Here is a 24857-nt window from a genome sequence, read left to right as displayed (position 1 = left end):
TTGTGATTAAAGGCACATGTTCTAGTATCAATATAATCATATGGTGTGGTGGACAATGGCACTAGTGCCATTCTCTAACCATTATCTGTGACAACATTAACATCTAGGGAATGGGATATGACCATATGGAATTGATTTTTACAAGGTCAGATGAGAAAAATCTCATGTGATAACCTTCACATCAGGAGAATGGCACTGGTACCATTCTCTGCAATCCATGTGATGAATGGCACATGTGCCATTCACCTCAATAGCATGGAGGGTGGCACTGGTGGCATTATCCTCAAACTCTAATGGAGGATGGCACTAGTGCCATTCGCCACCACAATCTCATAATCCATGTGTTCAATGGCATTGATGGCACTGTTCACAACATCATATAATTGTTGGAGAATGGCACGAATACCATTCCTTATATCTTAACTTTGATAATGTGTACATTTGTTTGTAGTGTGGGTGTAGTTTTTCATAATGCATAGAGAAATTGCTTTGTCTTGGTTATTTTGTTAATAAAAGTTGCATTGTGGCTCGGGGGGGTCACTAATCATATGTAACCCTATCACGTGAGTTCAATAGAAGGATATTTTTTATTTCTAAAATTTACAGAAATAAATATACATAAGGGACTATTTAAAATAGTTTTGAGAAAAATTTACAGATTTGTATAGAAAAGGGGTACATTTTATTAATGAAAAATTTACGGATAAGGGATTTTAGAAATAGGCCTTGAACGCATGTGGTATAGAGGGCTTATACATAGTGACCCCCCCAAGCATTGTGGTTGTAATATTTCCTACTACATTTACGATTTTCTATTATACACTTCATTGTGGTGCTATTCATTTGGGTTGATCATTTTCTTAATGTACTTTCCCTTAGCTCTTTTGTTAACAGAAGACTGCAAGAATGGCTAGCAAGAAAGGTTCGAGAGGTGTCAGTTTATGATGGAGTTAGTTTTGGAAGAGGATGGTATTTAGATATATACAATAATGAATTCCAATGACTCCATAAAGCTCATTGTTTTGTGAACATTCAAGGAACAACTTTTGAAGATGTTGGACAAGTTAAGGAGATGGAGGATACTGAGAAAGATAACATTTCTTGTCTCAAAATTCATACATTAGGTGGCAATGTGTATCAGTTGGATCCTGCTTACTTTGATGATGTGAGGATGAATACTACCAGAGAGGACATGATGATAACTAGGGGTTGGAATATTGAGCCAGAAAATTATACCAACTAGCAGATATTAGAAGGCTTTGATTTGGTATCAAAAGGGATAAAGCAATATAATAAAAAGAATAGAAAAGGTTTTAAAAGAACAAAGAAAAGCGATGTTGAGGGATCAAGCTCTCAAGTGTCTCATAACACAGTGAAAGAGAAGGCTAGAGGGACTAGTGAGGAGGAAACAACAAGTGAGAAGGAAATAAGGTTAGATGGAACAACCAAAATTGGGGATAAATTGGATGAAGAAGCTAAAGATAAAGAGACAACTTCAGGAGCAAAACAGAGAGGTACCAGAACAGTCCTCATTGATGAAATAGGTAGTGGAGGAAATGCAACGAAGAGTGGTGAGATGCACATAATAGGACATGGTGAGAATTCATCTGAAGCAACAATCATACCGTATAGGAAAATCCAACCAGATGTTGACTTTAAGGCACTACAAAAGAAATGAGAAAGAAAAGACTCAAGTAGAGTACTTCCCATTTGGTATGGAGTTTGAGGTTTTGATCCCAGTGATGAATTGCTCTAGAGCACCAAGCCAATATGTGTATAGGACATTGACTCCAAGCTATGTCAATGACTTGGTCAAGAGTTTTGCAATGAATGCACGACCTCCTTCAACATGTGCCTATCTTCTGCCTTACAACATGGCACAAATACTCCTATGCGCAAGGAAGAGATAAAGGTGGAAAAGTTAAAGGAGTATAATTATTGGATTCTCGTAGGGTAGCATTCAATTTATGCTGCAAGGATGTTTATAAATAAAGCACATGGAGAAGACTTCAATCGACGAAAGGGTTTCTATACACGCAAGAAGGAAAAATTGTTGTTAATGTGCCAGTTGAAGCAAGTTGTAAGATATCATCAATGGCCAACATGGAGGCACAAAGTGTTTTGAAAAATTGGCCATATATCGATTTCTTACAACACGTAAGGGTGCAGTGGATTGCATTCAAGCGACCAGAGATAGTCCCTCCTCCCTACTTTTGAACAATTTAATCTTTATAACACATTATGTGTGTTTTGACCTATCTACTCTATTACTACCAAGAAATGCAAACCTATGTCACTCCATCATAATGTTGAATGAACTCAATTTTTATTGTGTGATGACAAAATATGAAGAGGGGAGAGGAGAAGAGTGGAGATGAGGATAGAGGACATAACTAGAGAGCACACCACAAATGACTAACTGTACACTAGATTTAGTTGAAAATGTAGAATATGTACAAATGCATTTCGGATTAGGGTTAGGGCTTCTAAACCTTTCCTTTATACCACTCTATTGGGTTAGTGCTATGCACATATCTAACACATGGTGTTGAGATGGTTTCTCAACACCATGTACAAATGTAGAATATGTACAAATGCATTTCGGATTAGGGTTAGGGATTCTAAACCTTTCCTTTATAGCACTCTATTGGGTTAGTGCTATGCACATATCTAACACATGGTGTTGAGATGGTTTCTCAACACCTTCCCTCAAGATCAACATCATGAAGTAATACTTCCCTCAAGATGATGATTCTGGGGAATTGGAGAAGGACTGAGCATTACATTCCATCACACCCCTTTAATGGGAATGTCCTTCCTCTGAGTCAAACCAAGAGCTTGTCGGTGCTTCTCAAAAATCTCTTTGCCAAGTGGTTTACTAAAGATTTCCGCAGCATTTTCTTTGCTATCACAATGGTACAGTGTGATGTCACCAAGTAACACTCTTTCTCTAATGAAGTTCTCTCTAGCATTAGTGTGCTTTATCCTAGAGTGATACACTGGGATTCTTTGAGCTGATTGATTATCACAGTATATAGTTGTTGGCTTTGATTCATCAAAGTAATCTGTTTCTAACAATAGTCTTCTAAGCCATATAGGCTCACATGCATTTGTATCGAGTGCTCTATATTCTGCTTCAATTTTCTGCTTCAATTGAAGACAATGAAATAGTTGGCTCTTGAGGGGTTTACCTAAAAATATGTAAGTATACCACAAGAGTTCGAATGTTGGGCTTTTTAATTCCAAAATTTAAGGTACATTTACAGAAATGTATTTACATAAGGGGATTATTTATTGATTTTTAGAAAAAACCATAAGTTTGTATAGGAAAAGGGTCTTTTTATCCATGAAAGATTTACAGATAAGGGGGTTTCCAAATACCGCATGAATGCACGTCATATATAGGGTTTATTGATAGTGCATCCCCCAAGAGTTGGCTATTTACTTGACAACCATGATATAACACCTTGACCAAGGAAAAATGCATATCTTTGTGTGGATCTTCTAGTCTCATGATCTCTGCCATAGTCACTATCACAGTATCCATGGAACCTTGGATGAATTCCTTTGTATTCTATTCCAAACTTTCTTGTAACTCTGATTTATCTCAAGACACTTTTGGCTGCATTCTAGTGACATTGTTTTGGATTTGCCATAAACTATGCTCTTGAGCTTACTACATAACAGATATCTAGATGTGTGATAGCCAGATACATAAGAGATCCGATGAGTTTCTGATAGTACCTGTCATTGACTTCCGATTTTTTGTAAGTTTTAAGCTTTGGTCCATGGGAGTGCTTGCAATCTTGCAATCTTCCATATGAAACTTCTTCAAGAGATTGTCAACATAATTTAGCTGACTCATGAAGGTATTTCCTGAATCTCTCCAAAACTCAATTCCAAGAAAATAGTACATATGTCCAAGATCTTTCATGTCAAACTCTACAAAGGAAAATGATAAGTGACTTTCATTGCCATGAGAGTAAGACTCCACTCAAATACACTCAAAATACTACAAACACAAGGGAGAAGAAGAGGTGTCATACATACAAGAGGAAGTAGAATCTCCAAGACTACTCTTAGAGAGAGAGATGGACTCAAGAGTCTACATAAGAGAATATCTACAAGAGGGAGAGAAGGCTCATGGAAGAGTCTTGACGAGACTATAGCTACAGCAACATGAGGCCTAATGATGGAAGAGACGATGAACAAGGGAGACGAGGGCTTCTTTTATAGAGATTTTGTCACCCTCCTTCACCCATTTACAATTATTGCCTATAGATTCCTTTCCCCATCAATCACATAAGCCCGTATGTCACCATCCATGTCCTTTCTGGCTACTCTTGCCATGTGTCTCATCAAAAGATGCTCAAGACTCTTAAAATATTGAGAAAGTCAAGAAAATAATAGTGATGGCCTTTGTAGCAATGGCAAAAAACCAGCAATAACCCTGAGGGGAGGACTACCCATGAGGCATACATATGCAATGAAAGCATCCGTCTTGAGTGCTATAAACCTGGCATGTGTAGATAGGCAGAAGATATTTTTCTCATCTTCGGATAAGTCTTGGCAAATTATGCGCAGATTTCTGGTCCCTATGGAACATTCCCATTTGATTATGAGCAGATATGATCCTGATTTGGAGTTGCTTCCATTGGATAAGCACGCGTGCATTGAGGTGATCTTCCACTTGTAGAGTAGCCACAAGCTCTTGGTACACCACCATTGTGCATTGTAATGGGGCTTCATTGGTGTTGTCTTCCATTGCCTCATTGTTGTGCACTAGCAATTGGAGTTTAAACTTTGAGATGATTATCTTCTAGGAGTGCATCTCATTCATTTTTTCTTTGTGTTTCTGGTAGATGATTATATATGCCTCCTTAAGCTTTCTCATTTGCAAGGTAACCTTTGCCTATTGAGGAATGTCTTCAGTGGTATTGGACCATTGGTCCAAGACTTGTGCTTGTGAAGTGCTGACCTCTTGAGCGGTAGCAAGTTGGTCCTTTAAGATTCTGCATTCCTTTGTAAGCTTGTCAATCCTGAAGGCATGTACTGCCAAATATTGTTTCATGTCTTCAAGTTTGTCTTTGCAATCCTAGAGCTCTTCTTCTTTGTGATTTAGAGTGAGTCGAGCTTGTGCCACTACCTCCATCTGTTGAGCATGTATGGAGGTCAAGGAGTTATAGTAGGTCTATAGGATTGCCGTTGCTTGTACTGTTGCTATCAGTTGTGTTTGACTTTGGTGGAGGTTGGAGGTCACATCCCTCACTACCTTCTCTTGAGCTTGGAGAGCTTGGTTCATGCGCACTGCTTCTACCTCCTTCTCATATATCTACACGTGAAGTGCCTTGACCTCTATGGTGATTGCTTGGAATTGGTCTTCGATTTTTGTTGCAGCTTGTCTGTCCAATTCTCTTGCATATTCTTCCTTGGCCAAGCTAGTGAATAGTTCTGACATTTGGATCATTTGGCTAGCTTGATGTTGGAGAATGACAGACGATGCTAAGGACTGGCGATACTGCTGATACAAGTGGTGCCCATGTAGCCATCTTGATGATTCTGTAGTACTTGGGGGAGGTTGTTCCAATGGTATTTCAGTCCCTTGTGTACAATAGTCATACTGTTGATCTAGCACTAGCTCCCCTTGTGGCTCATCGACTGGCATGGTGTCGATGGGTGGTTCTAGTGATGATGTAGCCTCAGGCTCTGGTGCTGATCTTTCCTCAAGTTCTGGTGCTGATCTTTCCTCAGGCTTTGGTTGCTACTATTGTTGGAGATAAAGTTGGTTGCAGTTGTGCACTGAGCTGTAGCATCTCGTGGGGTAATTCCTCAATCATAGAATAGGTATTTCTTCTAAGACATTTGCACTTGTCAATGTGATAGTAGGAGAAGTTGGTGACGGCTCCCATATTGGGGTGAGAAGGGTATACATGTGACCTAGTAGCTAGGTAGGGACTAACTATATGCTTTTTTTTTGTTACTCGGATTTCATAGGGTAGCATAGGGAGGGCGGGGTGGTGGAGGGGGGAATGGTCGAGGGGAGGGGGAAAAAAGAAAAAAAGAAAAAACTTGATGTAGGGAAAACTTTGATGGAAATCCCAAGGGAGGAAGAGATGGTCACCTGAATGCTCTCCAAGTCTTTCTCAATGTAACGTGATTGTTGAGGGAGGACCAATGGACAGTGGGTGGATGGCTAGGTTATCGCTGCGAGATGGGCTCGAAGTAACTTACCATGTGAGGATGGGAGTAGGGTGGTGGTTGATGGAGAGGGAGGAGTGTCTTGCATAGGGCTCGGAATGGGGAAGAGGATGGAGGCAAGATGTGAAAGAAAAAGTATGAGAGGGATGGGTGCTCTTTTATAGGGAAGGAGGGGGGCTATGGATTTCGTCAAACACATGTACACCTTTGAATTTGTCCATGTTTGACTAGGGAGGTGGTTTTAAATTTTCTTTTGGGTTATGGCATTTAGAACCTTTAATCATTGATTGCCCATAACTTTTGGTGGTTGTATCAGAATATGCTTCCATAAAAAGGAGAAATGTTTCGAATTTCAAGCTCTACACTTTGACAACCATCACATGGTCTGATTTATTCCTTAAGGTGCTGTTTTTCTAGAAAACATGCATTTTCCTAAACCGGTAACGAAGAGTTTCAGCTAGGAATTATTATTATTTATTATTTTTTACTTGGGTTGGAAAAATTTTAGCTCTCCTAGCTCTTGAGTGATATGTTCGTGAAGGTTCGAAGTAGTTTGTTTTTTACACATACATGTGTATGTTTACTCTTTACTTGAGATGCTAGTCTCCCCAGCAGCGGCGCCAAATATTGGCTCTTTCCCAAGGCTTCTGCGGGATGAGCAGGGTATTCTCAGTATGTTGAGGGTTTCGAGGCCTTTTGTCACCTATAGATATATCAGGGTTGTCGTTTGTAGTATACATGTAGCTTAGGACCTTGAGTCATATTCCAGTGAGAGACGCATGCTTAAGTATGGTAAGCAAACATAGTGCATGCATGTGTAAAAGGAACGTGTATCATTATGGTTGAGGTAATGAACGCTTTTGCCTTGATTGGGGGTTGCAGGGTTTAGGAGGAGTTCAAGGATTAGAAGGAGGTTCCATGGTTTAGAAAGAGGTTCTAGAGTTTAGAAGAGGTTCAAGGGTAAGAAGGAGGTTCCAAGGTTTAGAAGGAGGTTCAAGGGTTAAAAGGAGATTCTAAGGTTTAGAGAGAGATTCCAGAGTTTAGAAGAGGTTCCAGGGTTAGAAGGAGGATCCAAGGTTTAGGGTAGAGTACATGGTGGAGAACTCGTCTCCCTCATAGATCATGGAGGTTAAGGGTTGAGGATTTAGGCAACACCTTCATGAGTTAGCTAAATTATGTTGACAATCTCTTGAAGAAGTTTCATATGGTAGATTGCAAGATTGTAGGCACTCCCATGGACCAAAGCTTAAAACTTACAAAAGATTCAGAAAAGCCTATAGTCAATGATAGGTAGTATCGAAAACTCATCAACTCTCTTATATATCTGACTATCACACAGCTAGATATCTATTATGTAGTAAGCTCAAGAGCATAGTTTATGGCAAATCCAAAACAATCTCACTGGAATGCAGCCAAAAGTGTCTTGAGATACATTAGAGTTACAAGACAGTCTGGAATAGAATACAAAAGAATTCATCCAAGGTTGCATGGATATTGTGAGAGTGACTATGTTGGAGATCATGAGACCAGAAGATCCACGCAAGGATATGCATTTTTCCTTGGTCAACATGTTATATCATGGTTGTCAAGTAAACAGCCAACTCTTGGGGGATGCGCTATCAATAAACCCTATATATGACGTGCATTCAAGCAGTATTTTGAAACCCCCTTATCTGTAAATTTTTCATGGATAAAAAGACCCTTTTTCTATATAAACTTATGATTTTTTCCAAAAATCAATAAATAATCCCCTTATGTAAATACATTTCTGTAAATGTACCTTAAATTTTGGAATTCAAAAGCCCCTCCATTCGAACTCTTGTGGTATGCTTACATATTTTTAGGTGAACCCTTGAGAGCAACTGTTTTGTTATCTTCAACTGAAGCAGAATATAGAGCACTCACTACAAGTGCATGTGAGGCTATATGGTTCAGAAGACTACTGTCAGAAACAAATTACTTTGATGAATCAAAGCCAAGAACTATATACTATGATAATCAATCGACTCAATTATCGGCCAAGAATCCCAGTATATCACTCCAAGACAAAGCACACTGATGTTAGAGAGCACTTGAATAGAAATTTAAGATGCAAAATATTATGAAGGCAAAAAGTAGAGGGATTCATGACAACCACCAAAAAGACATTAGAATTGAAGACAAAAAGAATGTATGGGGTATGATACATAGCAAGGCACATACACAGTGCTTAATTTGTGAATGATAGACAATATGATGCTATATTTGCAAATGAAGAAGTATAACAAGAAGATTCAAAGAACCTAAAGACATATCTCATATAGTTGATATAACAAAGACGCTAGCATTGTGTTTCACTCATCATATGCCCTTGAGAGCTTGAGTACTTATGCGAAAGTCAAAGAAGGCTCCATTCATTCTTTAGGTCATGGAAATAAGTGAACCCAAAGGCCATGAGGGGCATGTTTTAGATTTTCATGTGCATATCTAGAAAAACAACATGGATCTAATTGAGCTCCTCGGATTGATCGAGAGTTAGTAACCAATATAATATTGAGCTCAATGAAGTTGAGTGGCACACCCATTGATTTGGAAAGAGCCGTTTGCCTTTGAAAGGTTGATGCCATTTCAACATGAAGGACCCATGTACTCACATGCTCGAGTTGGTTGGAGGGCATCGACTGCTGATGTGGCACATTATAACGGGTTAACGGCCTGCTTTGGAAGTGGCTTGCGCCACCATATCAAAATTGTTCCTTTGCGGACCTCGAGTCGTCAATGAGGCATCGCATTAAGAATTGTCACTCGCGTGGAAACAAGGCTGCTGAAGAGATCATTGATTTGAAGCTGTAGCGGGGCCATGCATGCTCGCAGTTCGTCTGCGTTCTTTCTGAGAACTGCAACCACGCGCCCAAGTTCGTCTCGCGCGTTGCTTTGAGAGGTGAATGCATCCTCTTCCATGATTTTCTGCAGCAAATTGTGCACTTGTATGACAGAAGCTTGTACGTTGTGAAGCTCTTGTAAAAGAGCACCAGCGCCATTGGCCTTCCGCGTCGCCACCTCCTTATTTACATTGCGGCGTAGTCTCAGCAGAGGAGCAACCCACGATGCCTGGCTCACCACTCGGAATGCAGGCAGTCGAGATCTCCTTGGCTTCATGGGCAACACAGCAGCGAGAATTTCGAGCACGCAAAGGGTAACTGCTTGCCCTCCATACAGTGCGGTGACTAAAGCACCAGATTTGGATTGGTCTTTCGCCCCAGTAGTCGGGAGCTGTCCTTTTATCCTTCGTAGCAAGGAGCTGCAGGCTGAATCCTGAAGCCTGGCGTGCGCGCTAAATTCCTTCTCCGTTCCATTCATCCCCCCAATACATTTTGAGAGAGAGATTCTTGCCCGCAATAGCATCGTATCACTGACACATCCTTTTGGCCCTAAGTAACGAAGGGCGAGCTGAACGTCCTTAAGATAAAGGTTCATGTCACCAGTTACATCTCTCAAAGCATTGCAGACGTCTAGTAGCGTCACGCTATCCTCCATGTATTGCTGAATTCTCTTGTGCTCCTTCTCATGCATAGGCATGTGGAGGCTAGGAATAAGGCCTTGAATGGAGGACTGTGCGCAGAGGATGACGGCCAAGGCATCAAGGAGCCAGTTCAGAGAGAGGTAGGAGGAATCCGGACACTGGTGGAGGTCGAGGAGAAGTTGAGAAAAAACTGTGTCGAAAGTATGCGAGGCAGGGAGGGGTGGCGAGGCAAGGAAGGAGGAGACCATGGTGGGGGATGAAGGGGTAAGGAGAACTTCGGAGGAATGGAAGAGAAGGGGTGTTGAGTGAAGGGGAACAGCAGAGGGGGGGAGTGAAATAGTGAGGGGCAGGAAGAGGACAGCGGGGAGGCTGAATATTGTGAAGCGGGGAGGGTGGGGTGGCAATGGCGGGGATGGTGGAGAGGAGACAAGAGAGGAGCTCAAACAACGGATGGAAACTGCATACTTTGGGAGCTGAATATTGTGGAGGGGAGGGTGGGGTGGTTATGGCGGAGATGGCGGAGAGGAGACAAAGGGAGGAGCTCAAACAACGTAAAGTTGATGGAAACTGCATAGTTTGGAAGCTGAATATCGTGAAGAGGGGAGGGTGGGGTGGCTATGGCGGAGATGGCGGAGAGGACACAAAGGGAGGAGCTCAAATTACAACGTAAAGTGGATGGAAACTGCATTCTTTTAGTCAGCGTGGTCCTCTCTCCCCCCTACCGCCCTGCTCCTCCATTTCCATGCTCCTCGACTTTTCCTCAACGCTTTAGTCTCTTCACGTGGGTAGCCTGTTCACATGTGTAGCCTGTTCTCTCATATGGAGGTACCGCTTTTCGCAAAGGAATCCCTAAATGTGGGTGTCAAAATATAAGCGGGTGCTTCACTTACAAGGTCCATACTATTTGCGCTTCTGCATGCCTTGGTTTTGGGAGGGGACCTCAGGGGAAGAGAGGTAGCGAGGTGAAGAGAGCTACTTCTTGTAGTCTTTTACTACATAACCCAAAAGAAACCCAAATTACAAAAGATATAGAGGAGTTGGAAGATCTCGTCATCGGCTATGCTTCATAAAGAAAAGTAGAGCATGTGCTTAGACATTGCTACTAATAGTCTCTTCACATGGGTAGCCTGTTCACATGTGTAGCCTGTTCTCTCATATGGAGGTACCGCTTTTCGCAAAGGAATCCCTAAATGTGGGTGTCAAAATATAAGCGGGTGCTTCACTTACAAGGTCCATACTATTTGTGCTTCTGCATGCCTTGGTTTTGGGAGGGGACCTCAGGGGAAGAGAGGTAGCGAGGTGAAGAGAGCTACTTCTTATAGTCTTTTACTACATAACCCAAAAGAAACCCAAATTACAAAAGATATAGAGGAGTTGGAAGATCTCGTCATCGGCTATGCTTCATAAAGAAAAGTAGAGCATGTGCTTAGACATTGCTACTAATAGCAATGCAAGGGGATCTTTTAAAAAATCTTAAAAGGAGGAAAACGTGATCCTCCTCATACCTTATTATTATATTGACCACATTTTACAAAACGAAAAAACGAAACATGCTTCACCATTTTCTACAATAAGACTAATACATGAAGTCACAAATACACACATGAAGTCACAAATACACCATAAGCTTAATTGAATGAATACATTGATAAAGTGTGTTATTCTTGATCCACCAAGATGAGTTGCACATCAACATATAGGTGACATATCCACCAATAAACTATCAAATAATTACAAAAAAATTGTGAAACAAGCAACTCCATTGCAACACACTTTAACCAAACTGAAACATGAGATGACATGTGTGATGCTAGGAGATGAGCTATTTTTAATTATGTACCTTCAATATGAAATCTTAGTACAAAGATCCTCTTTATCACAATTTCTAGTTTTGTATTTGTTTTGCAACATTGTTTGTCCATTGTTAACAATTACAATTAATTCACTTCTAGACAACATTATTCATTGGAAGGACTTACAAATGAACATCCTATGAAGACGGACCTGAGTACTACGTTGTGTGAGACACTGATTGATGATCAACAACAATCGGTCTTATCTCATTGGAAAAGAATGGTGGGGGAGGAGAAACAAAAATTGGAGTCAGACTTAGAAATGGCAACTGCACATGAGTCGGAAGCCACAAAATAGATTGACTCTATGAAACACATAGTCGACTGGGTTCATACCAAATTAAAAAATTCTAGTAGCACCATGCAAGATTAAGAATTAGCGTATTTGGAAAAGTTGAAAGCAAAGTTGGAATGCACCACAAAACATTTCGATTTGGCAAGAATGCACCGTGTCCAATCGCAGCACCAATGCAGCATCCAACATGCTCTGCAAGTATTCCAATTGTAGCAACATAAGTTGTAGTTACAGTTAACACATGCTTAATCACAAGAGCCTTCACATTCCATCCTAAACTCATGCCATTCCGAAATTTCAGTTTACCCTTAATGCAGTCTTTAAACCAACTAAAACATTGACTCATAGTTAGCCCAAGTCCCAAAGGAGCTCCCAGGTATCTTATTACTCCCCATGAGGGATCCACCGAACTGGGACCATAATAGTCTAATTTGGGGGGGCTCCGAACAAGACCTTAATGCATAAGATTTAGCCCAATTGCAAATCGATTCTGACGCTTGACATAAGTAAGTGATGGCATTCTTTAAGGACATCGCACATTGTTGGCTCTCCCTACAGAACACCATTAAATCATATGCAAATAATTGAGAAATCAATTGCTTCCCGGAGGGCAAGGTATTTGATATGTCATTGTTAGTTTAGTACTAATTATAAAACTAACGTAGTGCTAAATCAACAACACACATTTCATTAATTTTGGACTATGCAATGTCCAAAATCATTTTTGTAAGTACTTTTGAAAGTATACACTCCAAAATCATTTGTACATATTTTGGAGTACTTTAAGATGTAATTTTTAAGAAAAATCCACTCTTAAAGAAACAAATTTAAACAAGTAAGATAATTTTGTAAGGTTTTAGAAGTGCAAAAAATGAAAAATAAATTTTAACATTACATGTTATAGAAATTGAGACCTAACTTTTTCTTAACTTATTAACAATTTAAATTAATAAAAATAATTTAAATGCACACACGTGCACGCACACACACACACACATGTATGTATGACCCATGTATGACATTAATTTACCATAAGAGTCCTCTAAAATCTTCACGATATCATAATGTAATTGGTAAACTCCTTTTCAGAGTTTCAAAGCTATAAAATCTAGAAGATATGGCATCATAAGACGTTGCACATGCATGCATGGCATGAAAATGCCTTTGGTTCAACGATGAAAGGCCATGGGTACATATGGAGGATAGGTACGCTGCACTTGCACACATGGCACAGACATGCCTGTGGGGCTTTTAGCTCATCCTTGTTGGTGTGGGATTCACTTTCTCTGGCTATTGACAAAGGGGAGGGGAGGGCAAAGAGAGAAAGAGAGGGGGAAGGGAAGGGCGGTTAACTTTCCTTCTCTTCCTTCCCTCTCCTCCACCTCCCCTTATATTCCCCTTCCATCCATTCCCTTTTTCCCCTACCTTGCTATAACCATGACTGTCTTTTTTAATGTATTTTTTTCAAACAAAATAATAAATAAATCTGTTCGCGAACTTGGATTATAGTCACTATTTTTTCCGATGGCTGCAATACTTTGCATGCAAAATGAACCCACTTATCTTAAGGAATTTCCAAAGTATCATTGCCATTGGATATGGCATATTACACCAGTTTTTTCACAAAGTCTCATGCACAATGGTCAAAAAACACCCTCTGAGTTGTGTGATTCAAACATGCACAAATATGATGGCCATGATACTTTGCACATGTGTTAATCTCACCTATCTTGAGGCACATACAAAGTATTGTTGCCATTGTAGATGGTTTGCATCATGGAAATCGCATAACACCATGTTTTTCACCAAGTCTCATGCACAATGGTCAAAAAACTCGCTTCAGGTTCTATTATTCAAATGTGCATATATCCGATAGCCATGATACTTTGCACACACATCAAAAGCACCTAAAGTAAGGCACACACAAAGTATCGTGTCCATCAGATATGGGTAACATGGTCAAATAACACACCTCATATACTTTTTTGAAGGTTGTGCATAACACTCGGTGGAAAACGGGGTTTGTGGTGACTTCAACCATCCAAAGCATATCACATGGGCATGATACTTTTCCCACACCTCATTGTAGTTGGTATTGATGCACATGCAAAGTATCGTTCCTATGGGGTATGTGTACATATGAATAACACACCTCCCTCACACCTCAGAGCATGTTTTCGGATGGGTGAAGACGAGATTTATGGCGACTTCCACCATCCAAATCATGTCTGATGGGAATGATACTTGGCACGCTCATCTCAAGGTATGTGTGATTGATGTGCATACAAATTATCATTCCCATCAAGTATGTGCACATACGAATAACACACCTTAGAGCATGTTTTTTAATGGTTGTGCATAACACTTTGTGAAAAAACAGGGTTTATGGCAACTTCGATCATGCAAAGCATATCAAATGGGCATGATACCTAGCATGCACCTCAAAATAGGTGGTATTGGCATACATGAAAAGTATCGTGCCAATCAGATATCTCTGCCTCCTATGAATAACATACCTCAAAGCATGTTTTTGAAGAGTTGTGCATAACACTTGGTGAAAAACAGAATTTATGGCGATTTCAACCATCCAAATCATAGTCTATGCTCACAATAATTTTCATGCATCTCAACATAGGTAGGATTCATGTATGTGCAAAGTATCATGCCCATCGGGTATGTGTGCATTGGAATAACACACCTCTGATACTATTTTTTAACGGGTGTGCATAACGCTTGGTGAAAAACGAGGTTTGCAAGGATTCAACCATCCAAAGCATATTCGATGGGAAAGATACCTTTTGCAACTCCATCAAAATAGGTGGGCTTGAAGAACGTGAAAATTAAAGTCGCCATAAACCTCATTTTTCCCCAATTATTAAGCAAAATCGTCAAAAAACAAGCCTTAGGTATCTTGTTGGAATGTGCACATAACCATTGATCATGATACTTTTCATGCATAATAATACCACCTATTTTGAGGTGCATTCAAATTATTTTTTCCATTGTATATGCTTTGTATGATCGAAGTCACCATCAACCCTATTTTTCACCAAGTGTTTTGCACACCCCTAAAAAAGTACACTCTGAGGTGTGTTATTCAAGCATGCACATACCCGATGGGAATGATACTTTGCACATGCATGAATCCTAAATATTTTTATGTGTGTCCCAAGTATCACACCCATTAGATATACTTTGGATGGTTAAAGTCACCACAAGTCCCATTTTTTACCTCGTGTTATGCACACCCATCAGAAAACACGCTCTGAGGTGTGTTATTAGAACGTGCATGAATCCAAAATATGTTGATTTTATTTCAAAGTATCATGTCCATTGGATATGCTTGGGATGGTTGAAGTTGCCATAAACCCCATTTTTCACCGTGTTATGCACACTCCCCTTAAAAAACACGCTCTGAGTTGTATTATTTGAATGTGCACATACCTGATGAGAATGATAATTTTTATATGTGTGAGTCCCACCTACTTTAATTCACGTTCAAATTAACATTCAAATGGATATTATTTGGATGGTCAAAGTCTCCACAAACCCCCTTTTTCACCAAGTCTTATGCTCAACCGTCAAAAAACATGCTCTAAGGTGTGTTATTCAAACACACAGATATTTGATGGGAAATATACTTTGCTCGCATGTCCATTTTACATATTTTGAAGTTTTTTACAACTATTGTGCCCATCAAATATGCTTTGGATGGTCGAAGTCACCACAAATGCCATTTTTCACTAAGTCATCAAAAAACATGCTCTAAGGTGTGTTATTAGAATGCATACATACTTGATGGTAATGATGTTTTTCACATGCTTCAATTTTATCTATTTTGAGGTGAATTCAAAGTGTCTTTTCCATTGAATATGCTTTGGACAGTTGAAGTCACCATAAATGCCGTGCTTCACCAAGTGTTATGCACACCCTTGAAAAAACATGCTCTGAGATGTGTTATCTGAACGTGCGCATACCCAATGGGAATAATACTTTGCATGTGCTTTAATCCCACCAATTTTGAGGCATGTGCAAAGTATCATGCCCATCAGATATACTTTGGATGGTCGAAGTCACCACCACAAACCCCATTTTTTCACCAAGTGTTATGCATACCCATCAAAAAATAGTATCTGAGGCGTGTTATTCAAATGTGCACAGACCTAATGGGTCAGTGTTTGCTTGGGTATAGCCAATCATGGAACTATTTTCGGGGCCATTTTGGGGTGGCAACGCGATGCGCTCCTCGGTGAATATTTGAATTTTGTGTGGACCCGCGCTCTCGTCGAAAATTTTCTCGATGTCATAAAGGCACACTAGTGTAATAATGAGATGCAATCTATTTGTTCAAAACACTGATAGATCGACACATGGCATCTCTGCACTACTTTGCATAGCGCAGTATTTGGCCTATGCTACCTGATCACTTATCATTGTGCAGCGTTTTGCTACTGCAGCTTTGCACCTATCATTGAGCACACACCCATGCATATCATTAAAATTGAAGGTTGGCTTGGAGAGACCACTGCACTAGTTCTTGGCATAATAATTAGATGCAATCTATCATTATGAACATTGCCACAACGCAGTCTCTGGCCTGACCACCTGTCATCGTGCAGCCTTTTTGTCACTTCTTTGCCCGCAGCCCATGCAAATCATAGGTTGGCTTCGAGACACCACCGCACTGGTTTTTGGCATAATAATGAGATGCAATCTATCATTCTAAGTAGTGCCTCAATGCAGTCTCTGGTGACAACCTATCATCGTCTCTAGAATTCAAGGTTTTATCTTGGAGAGACCACCATGTTGGTTCTTGGAGTTATAGCTCCGTTACCTATTTTAACGTATTATAGGAGGAGGTCTATGACGACCAACATGCTGGCAAATAGGAGATCTATGAAAGCCACTGCATTGGTTCTTGGAGTTATATATTTGTGTACCAAGGAAAATGTATTCTGTTGTGCAACCAAGCAAAATGCAATTGACGATATGGCCCTTGAGGGGTCCCCTTTAGGGGCAAGGAACATATTGACATGCCATTTCTATCCAGTGGGATCTTGGATATTGTATAATGCTTGTGGATATGGCCCTTGCCCCTAGAGGGGACCCCTCAAGGGCCATATCATCAATTTCATTTTTTGAAAGTTTAATTGTATTTTTCTAGATGTATCTCCATGCAACCACAACGGTGGGGTTGTTGGAGTTATTTAGCGCTATTTTGGTCATAAACCAAGGAAATTGTAGTTCTTCTTTCTTGGCATTTTAGTCCTTGTTGTAATAAATATAAATGAGGGCAAAAGTATAATTTATCGAGTGAAAATTGAGCAAAAGAGATTACAATGTACATCTACGTCTAATAACAAGTTATATAAAAATTATCAACTTATACCAAGCAAAAGTTGAATAGAGGATCTTATCTAAAAGATTATAGGTAGCGGCCATAACCATTCAAATACAAATATAAAAGTTAACAAGGGTGCATACTGAGAGCCTCAAATTGAACAAAAAGAGATTACATAAATGCCTTAGAGACCAAAAAATTACATCCAGTGAGCCAAAAGATCATTGAGAGCCCAAAAGATTACATCTGGCCATTGCTGCTGAGAGCCTCGTCTGAGCAAGAGGAAATTTGTACAACTCAATTTTCCACCAATCTAGCTTGTTGCATTATAAATTTTTAGGGAGCCAAAGGAGGATATGATGGAGAGGCCAAAGACCATACACATTTCTAGGACTCAGATTATGTCCCCCCCAGCAAGTCGAGAGTACGCTTTGAAAATACTGAGGCCTTCGTCTCAACATCTAGGGGGGACCCATACATCACATCCATAAAGAGGCCCTCTGTGAGCATGTCATCTAAGGTGATGACATTTAGATGTGTGGGGAATCACTTGTGGGAATGAAGGGTCTCCACTAGTGCTAGCATTTCTACTCTAGGTGAGTGCAACGCAATCACCTTATATGAGAAGGCAGACATTATTGGGATCACAGAGCAGCATCGAGGGGAGGTGGTAATAGGCATGCTGAAGATGAGTGGGTGAGCAGCAGATGAGTAGGGGAGCAGATGCAATGAGACGAGTGTTGGAGGAGTGAGCGTGGAGCATGTTGTAGATATAGCAAGCTCTAGCCGTCATCATCCACCTGATGGATGATCTTATTGTGTGGATGTCGTTCTATCGGCAGTATGTATAGCGGAGTAAGCGATAGCTACCCGCCAGTTGTTTATCTAGGATTTGATATTACTAGATAGACTTATGTCTTGTACACTATGACCACTATGATAGTCATATGTGGACTTAGGGTATGATGGAATAAAAAGTAAGAAAAGGGGACACACATAGTAGTCTTCCTACTACTCCTCAACACTTGTGTCTTGTGCTCATTGTCTCTCCACCTCCTCCTTCTCTTTTAACATGGTATCAGAGCACCAGGTGTGCATCTCGTAGTCACGAGGGAGTTGCATCGAAGAGAGTCTTATGCTCAGCCAGTGAGCAGCTTTTTCGAGCACATACAGAGGAGGGGCAGCCGCCATACCACAAAATCCAACGGTGGAATTTTGGGACGCCGTTCGCGGTGAAGCTTCGGGTGGTCAAGGTCTCTCAGCATTCCGGGGCCATCTTGACCTTCATTTTTTTGAAATTCGTCATTTCCGCAGGCGATTTCAGACACCCTGTTTCTGCATGACAGAGTGGTCGCATCCTGAAAGTGAGTCTGTTTTTCATTCTGGACTCTATCCAAAGTTTTTCCTTTGCTACCTTCTATTTCGCAAGGTTGTATATGCCAGGAAAGAGGACAGGTACACTGCAGGTATCAGATTTGATGTAGGAACAGTGAACTGTTTATGCCAGTTTGGTTGGACGCTGTAGTCACCATTTGGCAGAGTTGTTTGATTCATGCTTCGAAGCTTATGCTAGTTACATACGGCAGTGGAAGGCCTGTATTTCTGAGTTCTTGGTGTTGTATGCCCTTATGCAATTGAATATTGCAGAGTTGTATGCTATTGGAAGGCAGTGAAAGTGATACTTGTATGCTCAGCAAGAGCAGGTTTCTTATGCACAGAGTTGCAGTAGTTTTTGTTGTTATTTGACTTGAGTCAAAGGTCTTGCAAGGCAGTGATTTGCTTTGTTTTTTCTCATCTCGCTGTGTTCATTAGTTTGCTGTGTTTATATAGTAAATATGACAGAACAAGCTTCAGCCTCTCACATCACAGGAGAGAAGTTGGATAAAAATAACTATCCTGCCTGGAAGTTCAGAATCAAGAACTTCTTGATGGGCAAGGAGTTGTGGGAGCTATGCATTGGCACGGATCAAAAGCCAGTAGGTGATGCTACAGATGCACCAGTAAGAGCATGGGTAAAGAAAGCAAGGCAGGCCATTCACTACATTTCTATCACAGTGAGTGATAGTATGATTGGCCACATACAGGATGCTGAGACACCCAAGGAAGTTTGGGATACACTGTCAAACCTGTTTGAGACGTCTACAAAGGCGCGTAAGCTGCAGCTAAAGCAGCAACTAAATGAAGTAAAGAAGGGGTCATTGAGCATCAATGACTATGTGCTAAAAATAAGAGCACTAACAGATCAACTTGGCAGCATTGGGGTTGTCATTGATGATGATGATTTGCTGCTTGTTACTCTGCAGGGTCTTGGCAAAGAGTACAAACCCTTTGAAACATCTATTGCTGTAAGAGATACCTTCCCTACATTTAATGAGCTTATTCCTCTTCTTGTCAGTGAAGAGATGAGGCTTGGACATTCTACATCCACTAGTGGAAACCAGGAACATGCATTGATTGCAGGCAGGGGGAGAGGTAGAGGACGTGGTCATAATAGAGGCCGAGGTGCAGGACGCTATGGCGCACAAGGAAGAGGCCAAAACAATCAAAATCAGCAAGGACAAGGAGATACTCTGTTCAGCAGAATGCAAGAGGCAGAGGAAATAATCATGGTAGAGGTAACTACCAGAATCAAGGAAGAAGGCCTGGTGTATGCAACTACTGTGGTGCAAAAGGACATTGGGCAAAGGAGTGTTTCAAGAAGCAAAATGACATAAGAAGTGGCAAGCTGCCACAAAATAATTATGCTTCTACAGACTATGAGAGTACCAGTAGAAGTGATCATCTATTGGCGATGACACATTCAATGGATAACACTATGCAGGAAAGTGCAGAAGATTGGTACATCGATTCAGGAGCATCAAATCATATGACTGCTCGTGGGGAATGGTTCACATCCTTGGAACCAGTAAAAGCCCCATCTTATGTGTTCACAGGTGATGATTCTCAACATGAGATCACACACATGGGAAATGTCCCAGTTAATACAGATGCAGGCAATATCAAGGCATTGGGTGAAGTGTTGCATGTGCCTAGCATCACCAAAAATCTGATTTCTGTTGGTTAAATGGTTGAGCGGGACTTGCAGGTTCGCTTCAACAAAACAGGATGTTATATTGAAGATATGAACAATAACATGCAGCTGGTTGCAAAAGGAAAAAAGACAGGCAGAATGTTTAAATTGGATGCCAATATGCCTGCAGTAGAGGCAGCCATGTATGCTCATAGTGATGCGCAAATTTCAGCACCACTATCCAACACCCATGAATTAGTGGTTGAAGCTTCTCAAACTAAGGAACACCCCTCCTCAATGGTCAGAAATAGATCCAACTCTACTTCCATTGTGTTAGCTGTCTCTTTCCCTTTATCTGTTTTCTTCAGGGTACCATTCTTTTCATCTGCTTTCTTGACCTAGCAATCTGCAATCACATGGCCCTTCTTCTTGTAGTAGAAGCATTCTCCCTGAAACTTCTTCTTGCCACCCTTCTTCTTTTGTCACCACTAGTAGAGGACTCACCTTTGGTGGAGGAACCACCTTTGCCTTTTGCAGTGGCAGAGAATGGAGCATCCCCATTGGCACCTCCATCTTGAGCTTTAAGCCTCAATTCCTCCTCCATAAGTAAAGCATAGACCTCCTCAAATGTCAATGATTGGGGTCTCACCTGAGTGTGAAGCACTATTACCAGTCCATCAAACCTTGGTGGACATATCTGGAGACACCGTCGAGCTAGCTCTTCGCTAGTCTTTTGTATCCTAGCACCAGCCATCTAGTCATGTAGATTTTTTATTCAGGTTATGAATGCCTCCCCTGGCTCTCCTTCATTAAACTTCTCAGTTGTGAGCTGATTCTCCAGGTTCTAGATCCTTGTTTGATTTCACATCTCATACTGACTCTTCAATATGTGCCAGGCCACAGATGCCTTAGATGTATGCTGAATCAAGGTCAAAACACTATCAGTAGTACTTGTAACCAGGGCACGTGGAGCATCTTCGTTCTTGTCTTTCCAAGCTCATAGAAGGTCGACATTAGGAGGTATCGTTCTCCCCAAATTTGTTAGGTCAGGGGTTTCTTATGGTTCTGGGTCAGTCCCTAGTACTGTCTCTAGAAGCTCATATGAATCTAGAATAGCAGTAATTTTAAACTTCCATAGAGTGTAGTTCGTACCATCTAGCTTGCCTTTAGTGAAGGCTGGTGGGTGAATCGTCAATGCCTAGATTGTTAGTATTGTTGGTGCAGCTATTGCTGAACTTGACCCGCTTCCTAATGCCATCACTCCGTATGCTATTGAAGCCCTCGCTCTCTTCTACTCTTCGATCCTTAAAGCCGCCTGGGCTCTAATACCATGTTAAATTACACGGCGCAGTGGAACAGAAACTGAACAAAGAATAGAGAGTACACAACAAACTAAAGATGAACAAAATTTTCCTTTAATATCGATGTAACTAGTACAAATGATGGCTCCATCCACCCGTGTGCTCCCACAGTGGAGCTTAGATGGCATCTAGACAGATACTAGGTGAAGAGCTACTAGCTACTGGAAAATCTGATCTAAAACAATAGACTACAAAGGTCGCCTCTTTATAGCTATGAGGGTGATAGTCAGATCAATGTAGTCGATGGAGCCGACCAATCAACCTAGTCGATGGAGCCGACCAGTCAGCCTAGTCGGTGGAACCGACTAGTTATCGAAACTCACTAGTCATCCATGGAATATTTAGGGAATATTTCCCAGACCCCAGCGAGAGCAAGGGGCTCCCACACAATCAAGACAATGTGCCTCATTATGCTACTAGCTTACCTACCTTGCCTAGCCCATAGGCTAGATTCACATAGATCACCTTTCTACCATCAACGGTCTCATTGATAGACCTCATCTGACATGCAAGTCAGGATCCATCCAGTGTCTTGGGCTCACACATGGCTTCTCCTCATATGGGGGCCTTACAACTTGAGCACCATGGACCACTGGTGGTTTACCAGGAGCATGGGGCATTCAGCATATCTAACATAGAATACTCGTTATGACTAATTAGTACTATTTAGTGTTAATTAGTAGTGTGTGATGTTTGAAATTGTTTGTATTAGAGGAGGACTTCGAGTGTAATCATTCTCTCCTTGCACTAACCCTGCTACTAGTTCTATTTAGTACTATCTAGTACTATTCCTTGCACTAACCTTCTACTAGTATTATATAGTACTGTTTAGATATTGTTCTCTTCCTTGCCTGAACTCTACTATTACTACTATTAATTCTATTTAGTAATATTTTGCAGTATTTTAGCACTATTTAGTACTATGTAGCACTTAGTAACATTTAGCACTGAGTAAGTACTATTTACTGAGTACTATTTAGGACTCAATAATTCCTAATGCTTAGTAATATTAGCACTTAGTAAGTACTCTTCAATACTATCTAGCACTTAGTAATATTAGCACTTACTATTCAATACTAATAGTACTATATAGCACCTAGTAATATAACACTTACCATCTAGCACTTGCTATTTAGTACTAATAGTACTATAGATCAAGCATTTACTATTTAGTAATATTATCACTTGCTATCCAGCATTTACTAATATTAACACTTCCTATTTAGTACTATCTAGCACTTACTATTTAGTACTATCCAGCACTGGCAATATTACCACTTAATATTTGGTACTAATAGTATTATCTAGCACTTACTAATATTAGCACTTAGTACTATATAGCACTTAGTAATATTAGCACTTACTAATAGTACTATCTAGCACTTAGTAATATTAGCACTTACTAGTAGTACTAATATTAGCACTTACTAATAGTACTAAACTAGCAGTTAGTAATATTTGCACTTAGTACTATGTAGCATTTAGTAAAATACCTAGCACTTAGTACTATGTAATTATATTTAGTAGCATTTACTATTTAGTACTATGTAGAATTTACAACAATACTTAGCACCTAGTACTATTTAGCATTTAGTACTATCTAGCACTTACTGATATTTGGCACTACTAGTAGCAGTTAAGCCTTTAGTAATTGAGTGATAGAACTTAGAAAAATAATGATGGCACTCTAAGTTTTAAATAATTATAGTTTTTTGTTTGCTGTCTAGGTTTAAATAATACTAATTGTTGATGATTGATTTTGCAGGCAGAATTCTTCCTTAATTTCAAGGAGGAGTATCCTTCCATAGATATTGGTTTCCATTCTTTTCAGAATATGAAGTCCTATTTCATTAAAAACTAAAGGAAAGGAATAGTTGTTGTTGTATTTACCATACAAGAATAGACTTTTTCTGACGCAGTGAATTCCATGAGGCAAAATAGCACATTGTTACATGGAGATATGTGTGATTGCTTATGCAAGGACACGTGTGTTGCCCACACCAGCAGTTGTTCTTCTGTGTCTAAAATGTGGCATTCAACAGTATGTCCAAAGGAAGAGGATGCTGAATGGTACAAGCTTGAATGCTTATTGCGCAAATGTGACAAGTGCCCACAACTGTTGTTTTGCCCATGTGAGTTGGATGATGCAAATGGTGCATTTGATAAGGTGGAATACATATGAATATGTCACCGAGGATACGAGAAAATGTGATGCAAAGAAAAGAATAAAATTCTTATACAAGGAAACTCCCCCATCCATCATCATCCCTCAATACTTGCAACACTTAAATGTGTTTATCACTCACAAGTTCCGTAGTTACTGGCAACACTCTCAATTCAAAGAGTGCACCACAAATTTTCTTGATGATGTGGTGCTTTTAGTTGTTGAATTTGCAGAGAACTATACATTCAAAGTGCAGAATGAGGTTCAATCAATGCATTGGCATAATGACCAAGTGACCATCTTGGTTCATATTTGCTATTGGAAGGAGATGAGCGAGATAAAAAAGCAATCCATTTTTTACATTTCAAATGACAAAGAACATGACACACTATTTGTGTAGCATTTCTTTATGCTCCACCGTCAATGGTTGGTGTCTAAAGGCTTGAAGTTTAAAAGACATTGGGTTTGCTTAGATGTGGCAGCATCTCAATTCAAGGCCGCTCGCCCATTTTACTTTGTTGCAAGGTAAGACATTGGACACTGCCCCCTTATTTTCCACATCACACTGAAGATGTTGCATATTTTAAAATGCAATATATCTGCTGTTGTTATGCTAGGTATTGCTCTTTGATTGCCATTCGGATGATGTGAAACTTTTTCAAAAGCGGTCATGGCAAGGGAGAACATGATGGGGCTGGTGCAGTCATAAAGCGTGCACTAACCAGTGAGCAATTGGATGTAAATGGTGCAAAGCTACAAAATGCACACGATGTTGTGGAATGGTTGGCATGGAAGATGGGAGATGATTCTAAACAAAGGATCTTCATAGAAGTAAAGGTTGGTGATGCTGACAGGTCTAAACCATGGAATTGCCAGACCATCAAAGGAAGTCGTTCAACACACTACATATTGGGTTTTAGTAACAAAGATCCCACACAAGCCTTGTTTAGACATTTGTCATGCTTTTGTTCATTCTACATGGATGAAACATGGGAGAAGTGCACCAATAACACACTATTCAAAATTTTTGGACTTGTATAAAGTCCAATTTGAGAAATGGACTAAAAAACAGTCCAAAAATTTTGAATATACTAGTAATGTTGTTTTTTGAACTAGATTTGACAACTCAAAAC

The 24857-nt window shown here is 40.2% G+C and overlaps 1 protein-coding gene across 1 annotated transcript; it reads right to left on the bottom strand.

The window, feature by feature from the left end:
• Positions 1-8952: 8952 nt before the first annotated feature.
• Positions 8953-9948, bottom strand: LOC147883268 (UPF0496 protein 4-like). The gene has a single exon (XM_087399451.1). It carries the CDS (start codon positions 9946-9948, stop codon positions 8953-8955), a length of 996 nt encoding a protein of 331 aa, XP_087255577.1.
• Between the last annotated feature and the right edge of the window lie 14909 nt (positions 9949-24857).

This window comes from Dipteris shenzhenensis, chromosome 28 (genome assembly GCF_047967505.1).
Source record: "Dipteris shenzhenensis isolate YYH24624 ecotype China chromosome 28, Dip_SZ_1.0, whole genome shotgun sequence".
NCBI lineage: Eukaryota > Viridiplantae > Streptophyta > Polypodiopsida > Gleicheniales > Dipteridaceae > Dipteris > Dipteris shenzhenensis.
This window is presented reverse-complemented; position numbering and strand designations above follow the sequence as displayed.

Coding starts and splice junctions, on each gene's coding strand:
- LOC147883268 (XM_087399451.1), bottom strand. CDS start 9,948: ATGGTCTCCTCCTTCCTTGCCTCGCCACCCCTCCCTGCCTCGCATACT.